At 54.2% G+C, this 18,600-nt stretch overlaps 1 protein-coding gene and 1 non-coding gene across 2 annotated transcripts in view; one reads left to right on the forward strand and one right to left on the reverse strand.

The window, feature by feature from the left end:
- Nucleotides 1-12,127, forward strand: part of LOC134346965 (protein mono-ADP-ribosyltransferase TIPARP-like) — a 93,792-nt gene extending 81,665 nt beyond the window's left edge. The window contains exon 6 of the mRNA XM_063048874.1: nucleotides 6,095-12,127. Within this exon, the coding sequence (XP_062904944.1) occupies nucleotides 6,095-6,530 (436 nt within the window). The 3' untranslated portion in view covers nucleotides 6,531-12,127. The remainder of the gene's footprint in view (nucleotides 1-6,094) is intronic.
- Nucleotides 12,128-15,806: 3,679 nt separating this feature from the next.
- Nucleotides 15,807-15,966, reverse strand: LOC134347382 (U1 spliceosomal RNA). The gene has a single exon (XR_010018138.1). It is a non-coding gene; the product is annotated as a U1 spliceosomal RNA (small nuclear RNA).
- Nucleotides 15,967-18,600: the final 2,634 nt, after the last annotated feature.

Raw genomic sequence — 18,600 nt, forward strand, 5'->3', positions numbered from 1 at the left:
GGGGAGAGAGAGACGGAGAGGGGGGCGAAGAGAGAGAGACGGAGAGGGGGATAGGGAGAGAGAGAGACGGAGAGGGGGATGGGGAGAGAGAGAGATGGAGAGGGGGATGGGGAGAGAGAGAGACGGAGAGGGGGATGGGGAGGGAGAGAGACGGAGAGGGGGATGGGGAGAGAGAGAGACGGAGAGGGGGATGGGGAGAGCGAGAGACAGAGAGGGGGATGGGGAGAGAGAGACGGAGAGGGGGATGGGGAGAGAGAGAGACGGAGAGGGGGATGGGGAGTGAGTAACGGAGAGGGGGATGGGGAGAGAGCGAGATGGAGAGGGGGATGGGGAGAGAGACGGAGAGGGGGATGGGGAGAGAGAGAGACGGAGAGGGGGATGGGGAGAGAGACGGAGAGGGGGATGGGGAGAGACACAGAGAGATGGAGAGGGGGATGGGGAGAGAGAGAGACGGAGAGGGGGATGGGGAGAGAGAGAGACGGAGAGGGGGATGGGGAGAGAGACGGAGAGGGGGATGGGGAGAGAGAGAGACGGAGAGGGGGATGGGGAGAGAGAGAGACGGAGAGGGGGATGGGGAGAGAGAGAGACGGAGAGGGGGATGGGGAGTGAGTAACGGAGAGGGGGATGGGGAGAGAGCGAGACCGAGAGGGGGATGGGGAGAGAGACGGAGAGGGGGATGGGGAGAGAGAGAGACGGAGAGGGGGATGGGGAGAGAGAGAGACGGAGAGGGGGATGGTGAGAGAGAGAGACAGAGAGGGGGATGGGGAGAGAGAGAGACGGAGAGGGGGATGGGGAGTGAGTAACGGAGAGGGGGATGGGGAGAGAGCGAGACGGAGAGGGGGATGGGGAGAGAGACGGAGAGGGGGACGGGGAGAGAGAGAGACGGAGAGGGGGACGGGGAGAGAGAGAGATGGAGAGGGGGATGGGGAGAGAGAGAGACGGACAGGGAGATGGGGAGAGAGAGAGACGGAGAGGGGGACGGGGAGAGAGAGAGACGGAGAGGGGGATGGGGAGAGAGAGAGAGATGGAGAGGGGGATGGGGAGAGAGAGAGAGACGGAGAGGGGGATGGGGAGAGAGAGAGACGGAGAGGGAAATGGGGAGAGAGAGCCAGATGGAGAGGGGGATGGGGAGAGAGAGAGAGACGGAGAGGGGGATGGGGAGAGAGAGAGACGGAGAGGGGGATGGGGAGAGAGAGAGACGGACAGGGGGATGGGGAGAGAGACGGAGAGGGGGATGGGGAGAGAGAGAGACGGACAGGGGGATGGGGAGAGAGATGGAGAGGGGGATGGGGAGAGAGAGAGACGGAGAGGGGGATGGGGAGAGAGACGGAGAGGGGGATGGGGAGAGAGAGATAGATGGAGAGGGGGATGGGGAGAGAGAGAGACGGAGAGGGGGATGGGGAGAGAGAGAGACGGAGAGGGGGATGGGGAGAGAGAGAAGGAGAGGTGGATGGGGAGAGAGAGAGACAGGGGGGCAGATAGAGAGAGATGGAGAGGGGGGCGAAGAGAGAGAGACGGAGAGGGGGGCGAAGAGAGAGAGACGGAGAGGAGGATGGGGAGGGAGAGAGACAGAGAGGGGGATGGGGAGAGAGAGAGACGGACAGGGGGGATGGGGAGAGAGACAGAGAGGGGGATGGGGAGAGAGAGAGACGGAGAGGGGGATGGGGAGAGAGAGCCAGATGGAGAGGGGGATGGGGAGAGAGAGAGAGACGGAGAGGGGGATGGGGAGAGAGAGAGACGGAGAGGGGGATGGGGGGAGAGAGAGACGGAGAGGGGGATGGGGAGAGAGACGGAGAGGGGGACGGGGAGAGAGAGACGGACAGGGGGATGGGGAGAGAGAGAGAGACGGAGAGGGGGATGGGGAGAGAGACGGAGAGGGGGATGGGGAGAGAGAATGACGGAGAGGGGGATGGGGAGAGAGACGGAGAGGGGGATGGGGAGAGAGAGAGACGGAGAGGGGGATGGGGAGAGAGACGGAGAGGGGGATGGGGAGAGAGAGAGAGATGGAGAGGGGGATGGGGAGAGAGAGAGACGGAGAGGGGGATGGGGAGAGAGAGAGACGGAGAGGAGGATGGGGAGAGAGAGAAGGAGAGGTGGATGGGGAGAGAGAGAGACAGGGGGGCAGATAGAGAGAGATGGAGAGGGGGGCGAAGAGAGAGAGACGGAGAGGGGGGCGAAGAGAGAGAGACGGAGAGGGGGATAGGGAGAGAGAGAGAGACGGAGAGGGGGATGGGGAGAGAGAGAGACGGAGAGGAGGATGGGGAGGGAGAGAGACAGAGAGGGGGATGGGGAGAGAGAGAGACGGACTGGGGGATGGGGAGAGAGAGAGACGGAGAGGGGGATGGGGAGAGAGAGAGACGGACAGGGGGATGGGGAGAGAGACGGAGAGGGGGATGGGGAGAGAGAGAGAGATGGAGAGGGGGATGGGGAGAGAGAGAGACGGAGAGGGGGATGGGGAGAGAGAGAGAGATGGAGAGGAGGATGGGGAGAGAGAGAGACGGAGAGGGGGATGGGGAGAGAGAGAGAGATGGAGAGGAGGATGGGGAGAGAGAGAGACGGAGAGGGGGATGGGGAGAGAGAGAGAGATGGAGAGGGGGATGGGGAGAGAGACGGAGAGGAGGATGGGGAGAGAGAGAGACGGAGAGGGGGATGGGGAGAGAGAGAGAGATGGAGAGGAGGATGGGGAGAGAGAGAGACGGAGAGGGGGATGGGGAGAGAGAGAGAGATGGAGAGGGGGATGGGGAGAGAGAGAGACGGAGAGGGGGATGGGGAGAGAGAGAGAGACGGACAGGGGGATGGGGAGAGAGACGGAGAGGGGGATGGGGAGAGAGAGAGAGATGGAGAGGGGGATGGGGAGAGAGACGGAGAGGGGGATGGGGAGAGAGAGAGACGGAGAGGGGGATGGGGAGTGAGAGAGATGGAGAGGGGGATGGGGAGGGAGAGAGATGGAGAGGGGGATGGGGAGGGAGAGAGACGGAGAGGAGGATGGGGAGAGAGAGAGAGACGGAGAGGGGGATGGGGAGGGAGAGAGATGGAGAGGGGGATGGGGAGAGAGAGATGGAGAGGGGGATGGGGAGAGAGAGAGACGGAGAGGGGGATGGGGAGAGAGAGAGACGGAGAGGCGGATGGGGAGAGAGAGAGACGGAGAGGGGGATGGGGAGAGAGAGAAGGAGAGGTGGATGGGGAGAGAGAGAGACGGAGAGGGGGATGGGGAGAGAGAGAGACGGAGAGGGGGATGGGGAGAGAGAGAAGGAGAGGGGGATGGGGAGAGAGAGAGAGATGGAGAGGGGGATGGGGAGAGAGAGAGACGGAGAGGGGGATGGGGAGAGAGAGAGACGGAGAGGGGGATGGGGAGAGAGAGAAGGAGAGGGGGATGGGGAGAGAGAGTGACAGGGGGGCAGATAGAGAGAGATGGAGAGGGGGGCGAAGAGAGAGAGACGGAGAGGGGGGCGAAGAGAGAGAGACGGAGAGGGGGATAGGGAGAGAGAGAGAGACGGAGAGGGGGATGGGGAGAGAGAGAGACGGAGAGGAGGATGGGGAGGGAGAGAGACAGAGAGGGGGATGGGGAGAGAGAGAGACGGAGAGGGGGATGGGGAGAGAGAGAGACGGAGAGGGGGATGGGGAGAGAGAGCCAGATGGAGAGGGGGATGGGGAGAGAGAGAGAGACGGAGAGGGGGATGGGGAGAGAGAGAGACGGAGAGGGGGATGGGGAGAGAGAGAGAGATGGAGAGGGGGATGGGGAGAGAGAGACAGACGGAGAGGGGGATGGGGAGAGAGAGAGACGGAGAGGGGGATGGGGAGAGAGAGACAGACGGACAGGGGGATGGTGAGAGAGAGAGAGACGGAGAGGGGGATGGGGAGAGAGATGGAGAGGGGGGCGAAGAGAGAGAGACGGAGAGGGGGGCAAAGAGAGAGAGAGACGGAGAGGGGGATGGGGAGAGAGACGGAGAGGGGGATGGGGAGAGAGAGAGAGATGGAGAGGGGGATGGGGAGAGAGAGACAGACGGAGAGGGGGATGGGGAGAGAGAGAGACGGAGAGGGGGATGGGGAGAGAGAGAGAGACGGAGAGGGGGATGGTGAGAGAGAGAGAGACGGAGAGGGGGATGGGGAGAGAGATGGAGAGGGGGGCGAAGAGAGAGAGACGGAGAGGGGGGCAAAGAGAGAGAGAGACGGAGAGGGGGATGGGGAGAGAGACGGAGAGGGGGATGGGGAGAGAGAGAGACGGAGAGGAGGATGGGGAGAGAGAGAGACAGAGAGGGGGATGGGGAGAGAAAGAGACGGAGAGGTGGATGGGGAGAGAGAGAGACGGAGAGGGGGATGGGGAGAGAGAGCCAGATGGAGAGGGGGATGGGGAGAGAGAGAGAGACGGAGAGGGGGATGGGGAGAGAGAGAGACGGAGAGGGGGATGGGGAGAGAGAGACAGACGGAGAGGGGGATGGGGAGAGAGAGAGATGGAGAGGGGGATGGGGAGAGAGAGACAGACGGACAGGGGGATGGGGAGAGAGAGAGAGACGGAGAGGGGGATGGGGAGAGAGAGAGAGACGGAGAGGGGGATGGGGAGAGAGAGACAGACGGACAGGGGGATGGGGAGAGAGAGAGAGACGGAGAGGGGGATGGTGAGAGAGAGAGAGACGGAGAGGGGGATGGGGAGAGAGATGGAGAGGGGGGCGAAGAGAGAGAGACGGAGAGGGGGGCAAAGAGAGAGAGAGACGGAGAGGGGGATGGGGAGAGAGACGGAGAGGGGGATGGGGAGAGAGAGAGACGGAGAGGAGGATGGGGAGAGAGAGAGACAGAGAGGGGGATGGGGAGAGAAAGAGACGGAGAGGTGGATGGGGAGAGAGAGAGACGGAGAGGGGGATGGGGAGAGAGAGCCAGATGGAGAGGGGGATGGGGAGAGAGAGAGAGACGGAGAGGGGGATGGGGAGAGAGAGAGACGGAGAGGGGGATGGGGAGAGAGAGACAGACGGAGAGGGGGATGGGGAGAGAGAGAGACGGAGAGGGGGATGGGGAGAGAGAGACAGACGGAGAGGGGGATGGGGAGAGAGACGGAGAGGGGGATGGGGAGAGAGAGACAGACGGAGAGGGGGATGGGGATGGGGAGAGAGACGGAGAGGGGGATGTGGAGAGAGAGACAGACGGAGAGGGGGATGGGGATGGGGAGAGAGACAGAGAGGGGGATGTGGAGAGAGACGGAGAGGGGGATGTGGAGAGAGACGGACTGGTGGACGGGGAGAGAGAGAGACGGAGAGGGGGATGGGGAGAGAGAGAGACGGAGAGGGTGATGGGGAGAGAGAGACGGAGAGGGTGATGGGGAGAGAGAGAGACGGAGTGGGGGATGGGGAGAGAGAGAGACAGAGGGGGGGATGGGGAGAGAGAGAGAGAGAGGGGGATGGGGAGAGAGAGAGACGGAGAGGGGGATGGGGAGAGAGAGAGACAGAGGGGGGGCAGATAGAGAGAGACAGAGAGGGGGGCAGATAGAGCGAGACGGAGAGGGGGGCGGAGAGATAGAGACGGAGAGGGGGATGGGGAGAGAGAGACGGAGAGGGGAATGGGGAGAGAGAGACGGAGAGGGGAATGGGGAGAGAGAGACGGAGAGGGGGGCGGAGAGATAGAGACGGAGAGGGGGATGGGGAGAGAGAGAGACGGAGAGGGGGATGGGTAGAGAGAGAGACGGAGTGGGGGATGGGTAGAGATAGAGACGGAGAGGGGGATGGGTAGAGAGAGAGACGGAGAGGGGGATAGGGAGAGAGAGAGATGGAGAGGGGGATGGGGAGAGAGAGACGGAGAGGAGGATGGGGAGGGAGAGAGACGGAGAGGGGGATGGGGAGAGAGAGAGAGATGGAGAGGGGGATGGGGAGAGAGAGAGAGATGGAGAGGGGGATGGGGAGAGAGAGAGATATGGAGAGGGGGATGGGGAGAGAGAGACGGAGAGGAGGATGGGGAGGGAGAGAGAGATGGAGAGGGGGATGGGGAGAGAGAGAGACGGAGAGGGGGATGGACAGAGAGACGCAGATGGGGACGGTCAGAGAGACAGTACTCTACGCCACCACCCATCTTCCTCCCCCCTCACCATTCTGTGTTCCTCCCGCCGCAGGAAAAAGCTGTACATGAGCCGCAAGACGACAGAATGCGAGAAGCACCTGTTCCACGGCACGTCGCCCCCCTCCATCGACGGCATCTGTAAGCACAACTTTGACCCCCGCGTCTCCGGCCGCCACGCCACCCTCTACGGCCAGGGCAGCTACTTCGCCCGCAAGTCCAGCTACTCCCACAGATACGCCCGGCCGTCCGAGGACGGCAGCCACTACATGTTCCTGTCCAAGGTCCTGGTGGGCCGGTACACGGTGGGGAAACCGACCATGAGGAGACCGCCGGCCATCGTCCCCAACGACCCCAGCAGCGACCTCTTCAACTCCTGCGTGGACAGCTTGGAAGACCCTCAAATCTTTGTCCTCTTCGAGAACGACCAGTGTTTCCCTTACTTTATAATCAAGTACAAGGAGGTGGAGGAGTCGGTGGCTGTCAGTTGAGGAGGCTGTCCCCACCTTGGATAATCAGCCAGACTACTCCGATGGCCCCAGCCTCTTCAAGGTCAGGAGTAACAGGGAGCAGGGGAAGACGACCCCCGTCCTCCAGGCAATCTCCCGCTGTGTCCCAGCCTGGAAACATATCCCTGCCCCTCCTTCCTCATGGAGTCCCAGTGGTGGGAACCCCTCCCCAACAGTGCCTTCACCAGACCGGTTCTGGAAGGCAGCTCTTCCTTCACCCCTCCACAAGGACAAACGGGGAAAAGCTGACGTTCAAAGAGGAAGTTGTGAAATGTGAAACTGTGGCATGAAGGGGACCGTTGGAGAGCATGGACTGTAGCCGGGAGAATCGCCTGCCGCCAGTGTTGCCTCCTTCTGCACTTGTAGACTTTCTTTGTAAAATTACCCTCCTTTTTATATTTAAGAATGTATCGGTTTTGTTTTTAAATACATCTGGGTCCCGGAGGGTTGTGGAGGTTGGGGTAGGTGAAGAGAAGGCGTACTGTACCCTGAGCAGGGCGAGGGACGGGGGCGATCGGGAACTGGTACAGATGAGGAGGTGAGGATTGAGGTGGATTAGCATGGAAGGGTGTGGAGGTTTGAGGGGCCGAGTGGCCTGCACCTGTTTTTATGTGTGCTTCACGTTTAGTTTGCTAACACCGCTTTGCAAAGGAGTTAGTGTTGCAGTGTTGTACAGACTCTTCAGCCCATCTGGTAAATACTGACCAAGATTCCCATTCTGGCCAGTGCTACTTGTCCACGTTTGACCCATATCCCCTAAACCAGGGGTTCCCAACCCTTTTTTATGCCATGGACCCCAAGTTGGGAACCCCTGCACTAAACCTTTTCTCTCTACATTCCTGTCCAATTAACTTTGAAATGTACCTGCTTCAACCACTTCCTCTGGCAGCTCGTCCCGTTTACAGATCACCCTCAGGGTTCCCTAAAGGTTAACTTGCAGCTTGAGTCGGTGGTCAGGAAGGCAAATGCGATGTTAGCATTCATTTCGAGAGGACTGGAATGTAAGAGCAAGGACATGATGCTGAAACTGTATAAGTCACTGCTCAGACCCTTTGCCGCCCTGTGATGCTTGTAGCTGTGGGTCCCTCTGTTCCACAATGCTCCCCAAGGTCCTGCCACTCACTGTGAAACTCCTGCACGGACTGTCTTCCCCAAATTCAGTATCTCACTCTTCCAGACTAAAGTGCATTTGCCATTTCTCAGCCCGCCGACTGAGAGCCCTCTGTAAATCCTGGTAGTTATCTTCTCTGTGACTGCGGGTGGGGCAGTGATCCACGAGGCTTAAGAACTGTCCGGAGTGGGTTACACCGTACTGTATTTGTCAATGTGGAGCAGAGGGCGGGAGCAAAGGATGTTCGGAATGACAAGGGTGTAGCGCCACAGGAGGGGTGCGGGACAGGCAGCAGAAAAGGAATAACGGGGGTGGTGTGGGTGCAGACACACCCAGCCCTGAGAAACAAGGCGAGGTCTTTTGATTGCAAACAATTGGTTTATTGATCATTACAGAATGTGTCTCTGGTGCTTCCCGTTCCCTCCCCTCTCCCTTCCCCTTTCTCCCCAATCATGACTCCCCTCTCCCTTCCACAATAGAGACCCATATCAGAATCAGGTTTATCATCACTCACATGTCATGAAATTTGTTTGTTTTGTGGCAGCAGTACAGTGCAATATATAAAATTACTACAGTACTGTGCAAAGGTTTTGGGCCCTAACTGATGTGTAGACCTAAGACAGCACTGTGCTGTGTAGATAGTGCCTTTACTGGACAGCGCCACCTCCCCTGGCAATATGCTGCAGATCCCAGCCCCCCCAGGGGAATAAACTTCAGCCTAACCCTCTTGCTCCTTGCCCAGATCCTGGTTTTGGAGACCTCTGCTGTGAGAGGGTAGGGGGGACATTCCCCACCCTCCATCATCTCTGCCCGTCATACCTCTGTCTCTGGTGAAGAGGGGAGAGAGCTGGCGTCCCAGGTCCTTCGGCAGAGCTGGGGAGCGGTGCAGCAGGTAGTGCGGCTGTCTGTCAGTTCCTGTGACCTGGGTTTGACCGTGACCGTTCATGCTGAGATCAGTGGGCAGCTAGTGGTCAGCGCAAATTCGATGGGCCGAGGAACCGGCTACCACTCAGTCTCTCTCTACAGACTCAGGGCGAGAGATGAAGTGTGGATGCAGATCTTTTGGCCCATCGAGTCTGTGCTGCCCACCAACCAGTCACACAGATCGCACCCCTCCCCACCACCCACACACTCAGGGAGCTTTTACAGCAACAGATTGACCCACAAGTGCTGGGTGGAGCCCTCACCCCAGATTTTATTGGGGACAGGAGGAGGCCATTCAGCCTCTCAGTCCTATCCCCACCATCAACGTCCACCCAGCCAGTGTCAACAATTCCGGTCCCCATCTTAGTAACACGACGGTGCGGGTCAGAAGGTCCAGTTGGTTTGCCTGGTGTGGCCTCTTGTCTGTGTGACCACAGGATTGCCGGTAGAGGAATTCGGCATGTTGAGCAGTGGCTGTGAGGATAACTTCACCCTCTTCTCTTCCCCTCCTGCCCCCCCCCAGCAACATCCTTGTAAATTTTCTCTGTACTCTTCAACCTTGCTTAGAACTTTCCTGACCAAAACTGCCCACAATACAGGTGCTGTTTAAATGACACTATTGTACCTGCCTCGACCACTTTCACTGGCGGCTTATTCCAAAGACTCACCACCCTCACGGGGAAAAGTTACCCCTTGGGTCTCTTTAAATCTTACACCTGTGCCCCCTGATTCTGGACTCTTCTACCCCGGGGAAAAGATTGTGACTGTCTATCTTATCTATGCCTCTTTTAATGCAAGATTCGGGATTGTTTGTTGAGGACAAAATGATTGGTTCTGATGTAAGTATCATCCCTCTGCGATAGCGGTCTGGCCTGCTGAGTTACCCCGCGCACCCTGGGGTCTGCTTCCATCTCTCCCTTTTAAACTTACCCGCCTCACGGTGAAACTTGTAATACAACAAAATTTCTTTAAAAACAAGTAGTAAATTAAAAGTTTGCTGAGCTGTTTAAGATAGACATCCAGTGGTTCAGAAAAGCAAGCACCCGAGGATTATCAGACTGTTACTGAAAATTCTCCGTAATCGTCCTCCTTAATCAAACCCTTCCCGGCCCCAGTCTCTGTCCCCAGTCCCTCCTTCCTCATAGTGTAGTACTGGTTTACTCTTGCCACCTACACTCGGGTAATCCCACCATTTATTGTAGTACTGAAAGACAACCATGAATTTCAGATGTGACACTACTGGACGCATCTTCTAGGAAATGCTTGTCAGTCACATGATAAAATAAGACCATAAGATGTAGGAGCAGAATTAGGCCATTTGGCCCGTCCTGTTTGCTCTGCCCATTTACCTGTGAGCCTTAATCTCCTGTATTCTCTCAATATCCCTCATGTCCTGACTAATCGAGAATGTTATCAACCTCTGCCTTAAATATACATGAAGACTTGACATTCAGAGTTGTCTGTGGCAATGATTTTTACAGATTTGCCACTCTCTGGCTAAAGAAATCCTTCCTCATCTCTGTTCTAAATGGGCATCCTTCTATTCTGAGGCTGTGCCCTCTGGTCCTGGACTCCCACTGCACAGGAAACATCCGGTCCACATCCACCCGATCAAGGCCTTTCAACATTCGATAGGTTTCAATGAGATCCTCCTCTCTTTCATCTGAATTCCAGTCAGTAGAGGCCCAGAACCATTAAGTGCCCCTCTTTCCTTCCTGGAATCATTCTCATGACCCTCCCCTGGATCCTCTCCAATGTCAGCACATCCTTTCTTGGATTAAGGGGCACAAGCTGCTCACAGTACTCCACGTGAGGCCTCACTAGTGCCATCTGAAGCCTCAGCATTACATAATGCAGTTAAAGGAGGAAAATACTTCAGCCAGGGAGTGGTGAATCTGTGGAATTTGTTGCTACAGGCGGCTGTGGAGGCCAAGTCATCGGGTTTACTTAAAGATTTTTGATTAGTCAGGGCATCAAAGGTTACAGGGAGCAGACAGGAGAATGTTATGGAAAGGGAAATGGATCAGCCATGATGGAATGGCAGAACAGACTCGATGGGCTGAATGGCCTAATTCTGCTCCAATGTCATACGGTTTTGTGATACAGCTCTCTGTGTGCGTCCCAAACTGGTCATTTCATACATCAGGTTACTAAGCAGAACAGAGTGTTAGAGTTACGGAGAGAGAGAGAGAGTGCAGGCAGATAACAAGGTGCAAGTGAGGTTGATTGTGCAGGAGATCCAATCGAGAGTCTGATAACAGCGGGCTAGCAGCTGTCCTTCAGCCCGGTGGTACGTGCTTTCAGGCTTCTGTCTGATGGGAGGGGGGAGGAGAGAACATCTGGGGTGGGCCGGGCCTTCGATGACCCTGGCTGCTCTACTGAGGCAGTGAGGAATGTCGATGGAGCCCACGGGGGGTGGGAGGAGGAGTTGGCCGACTTCCGTGATGTGCTGAGCTGTGCCCACAGCTCTCCGCAGTTTCTTGTGTTCACAGGCAGGGCCATCACTGTACCAAGCCGTGACACGTCCAGATAGGGTGCTTTCAGCGGCATGTTGATAAGTCACGTTGAGTGGGACAGACCGTACTGAGAGAGCAAGAAACACTGTGATGACAGACTGCTGGAAAACACTCTGCTGGTCGAGCAGCATCTGTGGGGCAAGCGTTTCTGGTCAGACAGTATTCTGCAGAAGGATCTTTGACCAGAATGCCTGCCTCCCTCGTTAGCTGCCAACTATTCTGCTGAGTATTCGCCGGCATCTTCCCCCTCCACCATGGCCCTTCCCTCAGCCGAGGAAGAGAGTCGAAAAGCTGGAGGTTTGTGCTCGATCAGAGCTGGAATGCTGGGGGTAGGGGGGTGAGGAGAGAGAGTGTGGACAGAAATCTGTCAGAATGCACTGGGGATGCAGATACTTAACCAACAGGCAAAGTCCCTGGGGTGTTATTTCTCAATACAATTTGAAAAGGAAAATTTAAGGACTAAAGTGCAACAAAAACCCACTTTTATGATTTTTGTAAGATCAGCAGAGTCTGGAAACAGGCCCAAGTCATCCATTCTGACCAAGATTTACATCCGAGCTGGCCCATATCCTTCCAAACCTTTCCTATCTTTGCAAAGGGAGATGGTCAACGCCTCCGTGGCCCGGCCCAAGTGGAGTCCGGTGTCAGCAGTGTGGTCTGTTAGGGGTGACGAGGAGGGCCAGATAATGACGACATATTTGGACGATTTTATTCCCCCACCCCCCTCACCATTCTGTACTGGAATGGAAACTGAGCCAGTTCCTGCCGTGAGCCAGCTCTCCCCACCATCGCACAGCATGGCGGATCAGTGGGTCAATCTCAGGGTTTTCTACCTGTCGGGACCACGCCAGCCCCTTGGGCAGAGCTACAGACTGAGTCCTGGAACTGGGACTCCAGTTCAGGGTCTGGGTTGGAGATTCCGACCAAAGCTCCGGGTACTGCCCTGTCAAATTATGGAAAGCACTACCGATTAGGATTAATTTATTCCGTTGTCTTTGTAAAATGGAATGGAAGGACAAGCAATGTGATTTTTCTAGCAAAATAATTAAAAATGATTTTGTTTACATAGTTGAGTCTTGGATGGTTTCCATGGCAATGGCTAATCCCATTATGAGTTTACAGTGCTGTGGCTTTTCATTGGGTGCTGTGAGGGTGGAAGCTTGGGCATGATTGGTCGATCGCAGGTTGACCTGGACAGCTTTGTGGCTTTTCATTGGGTGCTGTGAGGGTGGAAGCTTGGGCATGATTGGTCAGTCATAGGTTAACCTGGCCAGGATCCATCTGGGATCCTCACAAAATTGGGTATCAAGGACCCAAAAAATGTCCCTTCACCATCACTTGGGTATCAGTAACAGCCTTGTTTTACCTGGTGTCATGGTGTGAGAATGGCCACTGGTAACCAGGGCATCTATTGGGGCCAGGGAGGGAAACCCCAGAGCCTGAGGCTGTGAGGCCAATGTGGAACACAGAGAAGATCTCCATTGGTTACGACCCGGGTTGGGGGGGGGGTTGTCCAATCACCAGTGATTCAATGCAGAACACGAGCCCCAATTAAATCCCTCCATGGAGAACCCGCCATTCTTTGCACAGGCTTGTGTGTGAGCCGAAGGGTCTCCTCAACACCTCCATTGTCTCTACCTCCACCACCACCCTATTCCACACACTCTGTGTAAAGGAACAAGCCCTGCGCATCTCCAGTAAACTCTGCCTCTAGTTTACCCTCGAGGGTTTGACAGTTCTGTCCTGGGAAAGGGCCGAAATCTTACTCCACTCCGGCTTCTCACCATGTTATTAATCTCCTCTGAAACTCCACATTAAACAGCTGACCTCCTCTGAGAGTTAGCACCCTCTGATCCAGCAGCTTGCTGGTGAACCCCTTCCGTAAGGAGCTGTGGTTGTACTCTTTGGAGTTTAGAAGAAAGAGGGCTTTTCTCTTTGGAGCGATGGAGGGTGACATGAGGCACACATCGAGCGGATATCCCAGGGCAGAATTGGTTAATAAGAGCAGGTATAATTTTAAGGTGATTGGAGAAGGCTGTGGGAGGTGGGCTTTTTACAGGAAGAGTGCGTGGAAGGCCCTGCCAGGGGTGACGGGAGAGGCAGATACATTAGGGGCATTGAGAATAACACATGGTTGATAGAAAGTGGAGGGTTATGTAGGAGGGGAGGGTTAGATTGATCGGAGAGTAGGTCAAAAAGTAAATATGACCTTGGGGACCGAAGGGCCTGTACTGTGTCGTACTTCTCTATCTTACTGAAACAGGGGACGCGATGGGGTCAACGTGGAGATGTTCCAGCCGGTGGGAGAGTCTGGAACGCAGGGACAGATGAGGCTGGTCAGTTACCGCAGGAACCTCTGCTTGCAGAGGGAGTGAATCTCTACAATTCCCCAGAAGCTTGTGGGCGGGGGGAGGGGGGATTAAGGAGGTGGATAGAGTTTTGAAAGATCTGGCAATTGGGGGTGATGGGACACAACAGGAGATGTGGCCTGGGGCACGCAGATCAGCTGCAGAATGACAGGACAGACTTGAGGTGCCAAGGGGCCGCACGCTGCTGCATTTATGTCATAGCAGGGTTTTGATTTTGGGACTACTCGGTAAAACAGGTAGTCAGACCGATTGTACCATTACACTTCAACCCCCTCAATAGGTCCCTCCACCTGACCCCAACCCCCACCCCCCTCAGTAGATCCCTCCACCTGACCCCAACCCCCACCCCCCTCAGTAGGTCCCTCCACCTGACCCCTGACCCCGACCCCCATCCCCTTTAATAGATCTGTGTCTGCGTGCGTGTGTGGTTCGCACCTTCTCCCTGTAACAATCCGCTCTCCCCCGTTCCTCCCACATCCCAACGGTGTGCAGGGTCAGTGGGTTAAGCGGCCACTGTCAATTGTCCCCCTGCTGCGTGAGTATGCGGGAGGAGTTGATGGGAGTGTGGGGAGAGCGAAATGGGACCGAGAACTCTGTCTGTGAACTGAAATCATCTCAACGGACTGAATAGTCACCAACTTCACAGGGAAATAGGAATCGATTATCAGGGCCAGCTGTCATATACTCACTTCTGTATCCTACATTTATGTGTACATGGGTGTGCAAGAGAGTGTGGACGTGTGTGTGTGTGTGTGTGTGTATGAGAGACAGTGTGTGTGTAAGAGAGAGCGAGAGAAAATGTGTGCGTGTGTCTGTGCGTGTGCGCGCGTCTGGTTTGTGTATATACAACCAGACCGGAACGGTGTAATAACTGCTCTTTACGCGAGGTGTGGTTCATGAGCGATGGTTCAGGAATGTCTCCCGTCCCTCCCTGTGCGACCGAGCCTCCCCACACTCTCAGCCTGAGTCATAGCCTCTGTGAAGGAAATAACGCTGAGACTTGACCGGGGACAAGCTCTGTCAATAACGTTTAATAACTAGGGTGACACTTCACGGAAATAGGCCCAGTCTCTGTACTGCTCGTTTACGCCCGGGCCATATTAATCTCTCCGCCCCCACCCCCACCCCCACCCCCGGGCACTATCTGCAGCGAGAATCAGCACGATCTCCCGCACCCTGCAACCTGCCAGCCGGGAGCATTCCCTGACAAGTTTCGGGGTAAAACACTGAGCTGACGAGCTTCCAGCAGCAGGCGATGTTTGGTGTGCACAGTTCACAGTGGCCTTTTTAAACTATAATTTACAATAAGTATGTATATAAAATAGGTAATGCACAAAGAGAGCAAAACTAGCGAGGAACTGTCCATTGTGAGAGAAGGAGAAACCACGCAGAATCAAATTCATATTTTATTCCTCGCGTTCCCCATCTCGCACTAAGACGTCTCAGAAACTGGATCCCTTCCTCCACCCTGCGGAGGGCACCGGGGTCGAACCGGGAACCTCGATCGGAAGTGAATCGACTCCGGGATCGCGCAATGTCTCCCCCTATAGGATTGAGAGCAAATCTGCAGGCAATGGAAACCATCGAAGCCCAGAGCCGAAGTGCGGATCAAGGCACGTTCAGGGCAGGAGAACGGGTTCGCTAGATATCTCAGACATCGTAGAAGCCAGCCTCACTGTATATATTTCTATACCTCTCTCTATAGCTCAGTAAAGGAGCCGGCGTAGCAATCAAAGACCCCGCCCACCCGGACTTCCTCTCTCCTCCCTGTCTCCATCGAGCCCTACTCCTGCAGTGACTGCAGGACGTTCCGTGCTGACCACTGCTTGATAGACTTGTGGTTAAAGGTGTTGGTCCGGAGCAACTTTTCCACGAAGAACAGGCAGTGTGGCCCGTCCAGCTGACTGGGGTAGACGCATATTTCGCGCACGTAGAGCTCACGTATTTAGATTCCACGCACACAAAGACAGTAGTCATCAGGCTGAGAACGACATCGTGTACGTTTTTGCCCCCGTTGTCCAGGGACATGCATTGTGACTCATTCCATTTTGGGTCCCCAGAGGAACCTGAAGACGAGGGAGAGTGAGCAGCCCCCGCTCTCCGCATGCGAGCTGAGAGGGAGAGGGAGAGGGAGGGAGAGATGACTATCAGAAGAGCATTGATAATGGCTGGGGACAGCTGGCTTGGAAACACACTGCCCAGAAAAAAGACAATGTTGAAGTACTTCAGTCGTAAGTACAGGAAGACGAGAGAGAACAAACGACCCTCTAACGTCCTGCGTATGTAACAAGAACATAGTAACTAAGCGTACCGGAAGTTCTATTGAGAGATTGAAAGTCAGGGGAGAGCGCGAACGCAGTCCCCCACTACCACAAATTTTGCAGTCGAGTATCCCGCATTTGGGGACATCGCAGGCGTCAGCACACCCGAAGTGCAATGGGATAGCCTCGTCCTGGGAGAACCTTTTTTTTCTCCAAAAATACTTTATTCAGAAATATTACAAAATAAAGTTATTTACATAAAAAAGATTCGTTGACTGAGTCCTTAATCAATAAAATTATTTACAGTAAAATTATGCGTTGACTCTCAGTCCATACAAATGAAAGATGTTTACAATAAATCGTTCGTTTACTCTCAACCCTTAGTCAAGAATTAAGATTATTTACAATAAAATTATTAACAATAAAAACAGGCGTTGGCTCTAATTCCTTTTCCAAAGTTACATTTCCAGCCACTCCTGGGGCACCATGTTGATTCATCTATCCACACCGCTGATGAGGGGTATTCTCCTCCCCAGCCGACCCCTCCCACTCCCACGGGTGATGAACCTGAAACTGTGGTCCTTCCCCACTGCGCCTCTGTCAAAAAGCTCACTTTACAATTTAACTCTCTCGCCGTTCACACGGACTGTGCGTTACAACAGCGGTGGTCAGTCAGCGACCGTGCCGGCCTGGAGACCCCAGGGTACAGGAGATCGAGGGTACGACCACCGCAGACTGGGAGACTGGAGGGTACGGGCAGAAGAACAGAGAATGCAAACAGAGAAACCGAGGGGTCCAGCTTGAAAGCCACCTCCAGTTTAAATTCCATGCGGAATATTTTGAGGATCAAGAACCAAGAGCCAAGAGCAGCCGTCCGGCAGTGTTTGCGCAGTCCCAAGCAGAAGCAGAAAAAGCATTGTTGTTGTGGTGTTGTCATGACAATGTTTTAAAATCTCTCCGTTTACAACGCGAAACAATCGTTTTCAAATTTACACACTCTGGGGAGTGTTTTCGAAAATCTCCGTTTTCGGGGGATGAAAACGCCGGTTCAGTGTGGACGGAGGGTCAAAACGAAGAGAAAAAGCTTCGACTTCAAAATTATCCGGCGTGGTGTGGACGAGTGTGGGCGGCGTTGATGCTGAACCGAATTGTAGATGACTTCAAAGTAAGTATATTATCAAAGTACATACCAGGGGTGATTGATAAGTTCGTGGCCTAAGGTAGAAGGGGTGAGGAGAAACTTCAAACTTTCTGCATGATCACTCAGAGTTGAACTACGCATGTATGTAACGAGAGCGCTTTGGATCTCCAAGTGGGCGATAAGTTTGTGGCCTAAGGTAGAAGGAGATGAGTTATACAGCTCTGGTTACATGCTCACTGAGAGTTGAAACTGCACGTACATGTAACTCTTTGAGTGAAAATGCAGAAAGTTTCAAGTTTCTCCCGGTGTGCTTCTACTTTAGGCCACGAATTTATCAATCACCCCTGCTGTGGACTACTTTCTGGAGGTCCAAGACGCCGACTTCTACAGAGAAGGGTCCGTATGCTCCACAACCACTAGACTAAGTGTGTAAATGTAGGACAGATAAATGTGCTAGGTTTTCTAAAATTGACTCCTTCCACCTTAGGTCATGAGCTTATCTATCACCCCTCATATATGTCACCTTATACAACCCTGAGATTCATTTTCTAGTGGGCGTAATCAGTAAATCCATAAAAACAGAATCAATGTGCCAACTTGGCCATTCAACCAGCGTGCAAAACACAGCAAAACTGTGAAAATGCAAAAAGAAAGAAATAATAATAAATAAATGAAACCCTGCTGGTTTCCTTGTCTGTGTAAGTCTGGGGAAGACACACTCCGGTCCCGCCAAACCCGTGAGATTGAGATGCCTCTCCCACCTCAAACCCTGTTACAACTCAGTGCCAAGAAACAACAGACCCCACACTGCACACGATTAAAGGAATTATATCTATGAATCTTAACTAAAGGGTTAGTAAAGAAAAGAAAGGTAAAAAATAATAATTAAAGAGTCAAATTGGAGCTCAACTCTTCCCAAAATTCATATTCACCAATCCTCATTCGATCTCAGCGCCTGGCTCCATCGATTCATAGGTTGTATCCATGTCTATCCAAATACCCAGTTATCCGGTCCCTTAGAATAACTTCCAATAACTTTCCCAACACTGGCTCATTCTTAGAGCCTTTCTTAAACAGCAGAACAAGATTAGCTATCCTCCAGTCCTTCACTGCCTCTCCTTTCACTAAGGATGATTTAAACAACTCTGCTAGGGCCCCGGCAACTTCTGCACTTGTCTGAGGGAGGGGATTTATCCACCCTAATTTGCCTCAAGACAGCAAGCACCTCCTCCTCTGTAAACTGCACAGGGGTCCGTGACCGGGTTAGGTGGGGAAACCCCTCAATTACTGCAGTAGTGTACACCCCATGAGTGGTAGCACGTAGTAGAACATGACTGAAAACATTGGCTATCAATGTAAAAAATGACATTGATTCTTGTAAATATACTTTTACTATGAATATATGTTATTATTATGAATTATTTATATAAGTGTGTAAAAACACAGCCGACATTTCACGCTACACGTAAAAGTCTCAGGCACCCTAGCTATATATACACTCCGTGCCCAAGACCTTTGCACAGTACTGTACGTCCTTTCAATCTGCATACAGGAGGGTTTGGTCTAGTCTGAATTCAAATGGCTGGAGGGATCTCACTCCAATGACATCCCCCTCCTCAGCATGTCCTTTTGCCAGCTGGTCCCACCTCTGATAGGACTCAGTGTCATGGTCCGGTCCGTGAAGTCTGCATTCCGGTTCATGGTCCAGTCCATGGACTCAGGACTCCAGG

The sequence above is a fragment of the Mobula hypostoma genome, chromosome 5 (assembly GCF_963921235.1).
Source record: "Mobula hypostoma chromosome 5, sMobHyp1.1, whole genome shotgun sequence".
Taxonomy (NCBI): domain Eukaryota; kingdom Metazoa; phylum Chordata; class Chondrichthyes; order Myliobatiformes; family Myliobatidae; genus Mobula; species Mobula hypostoma.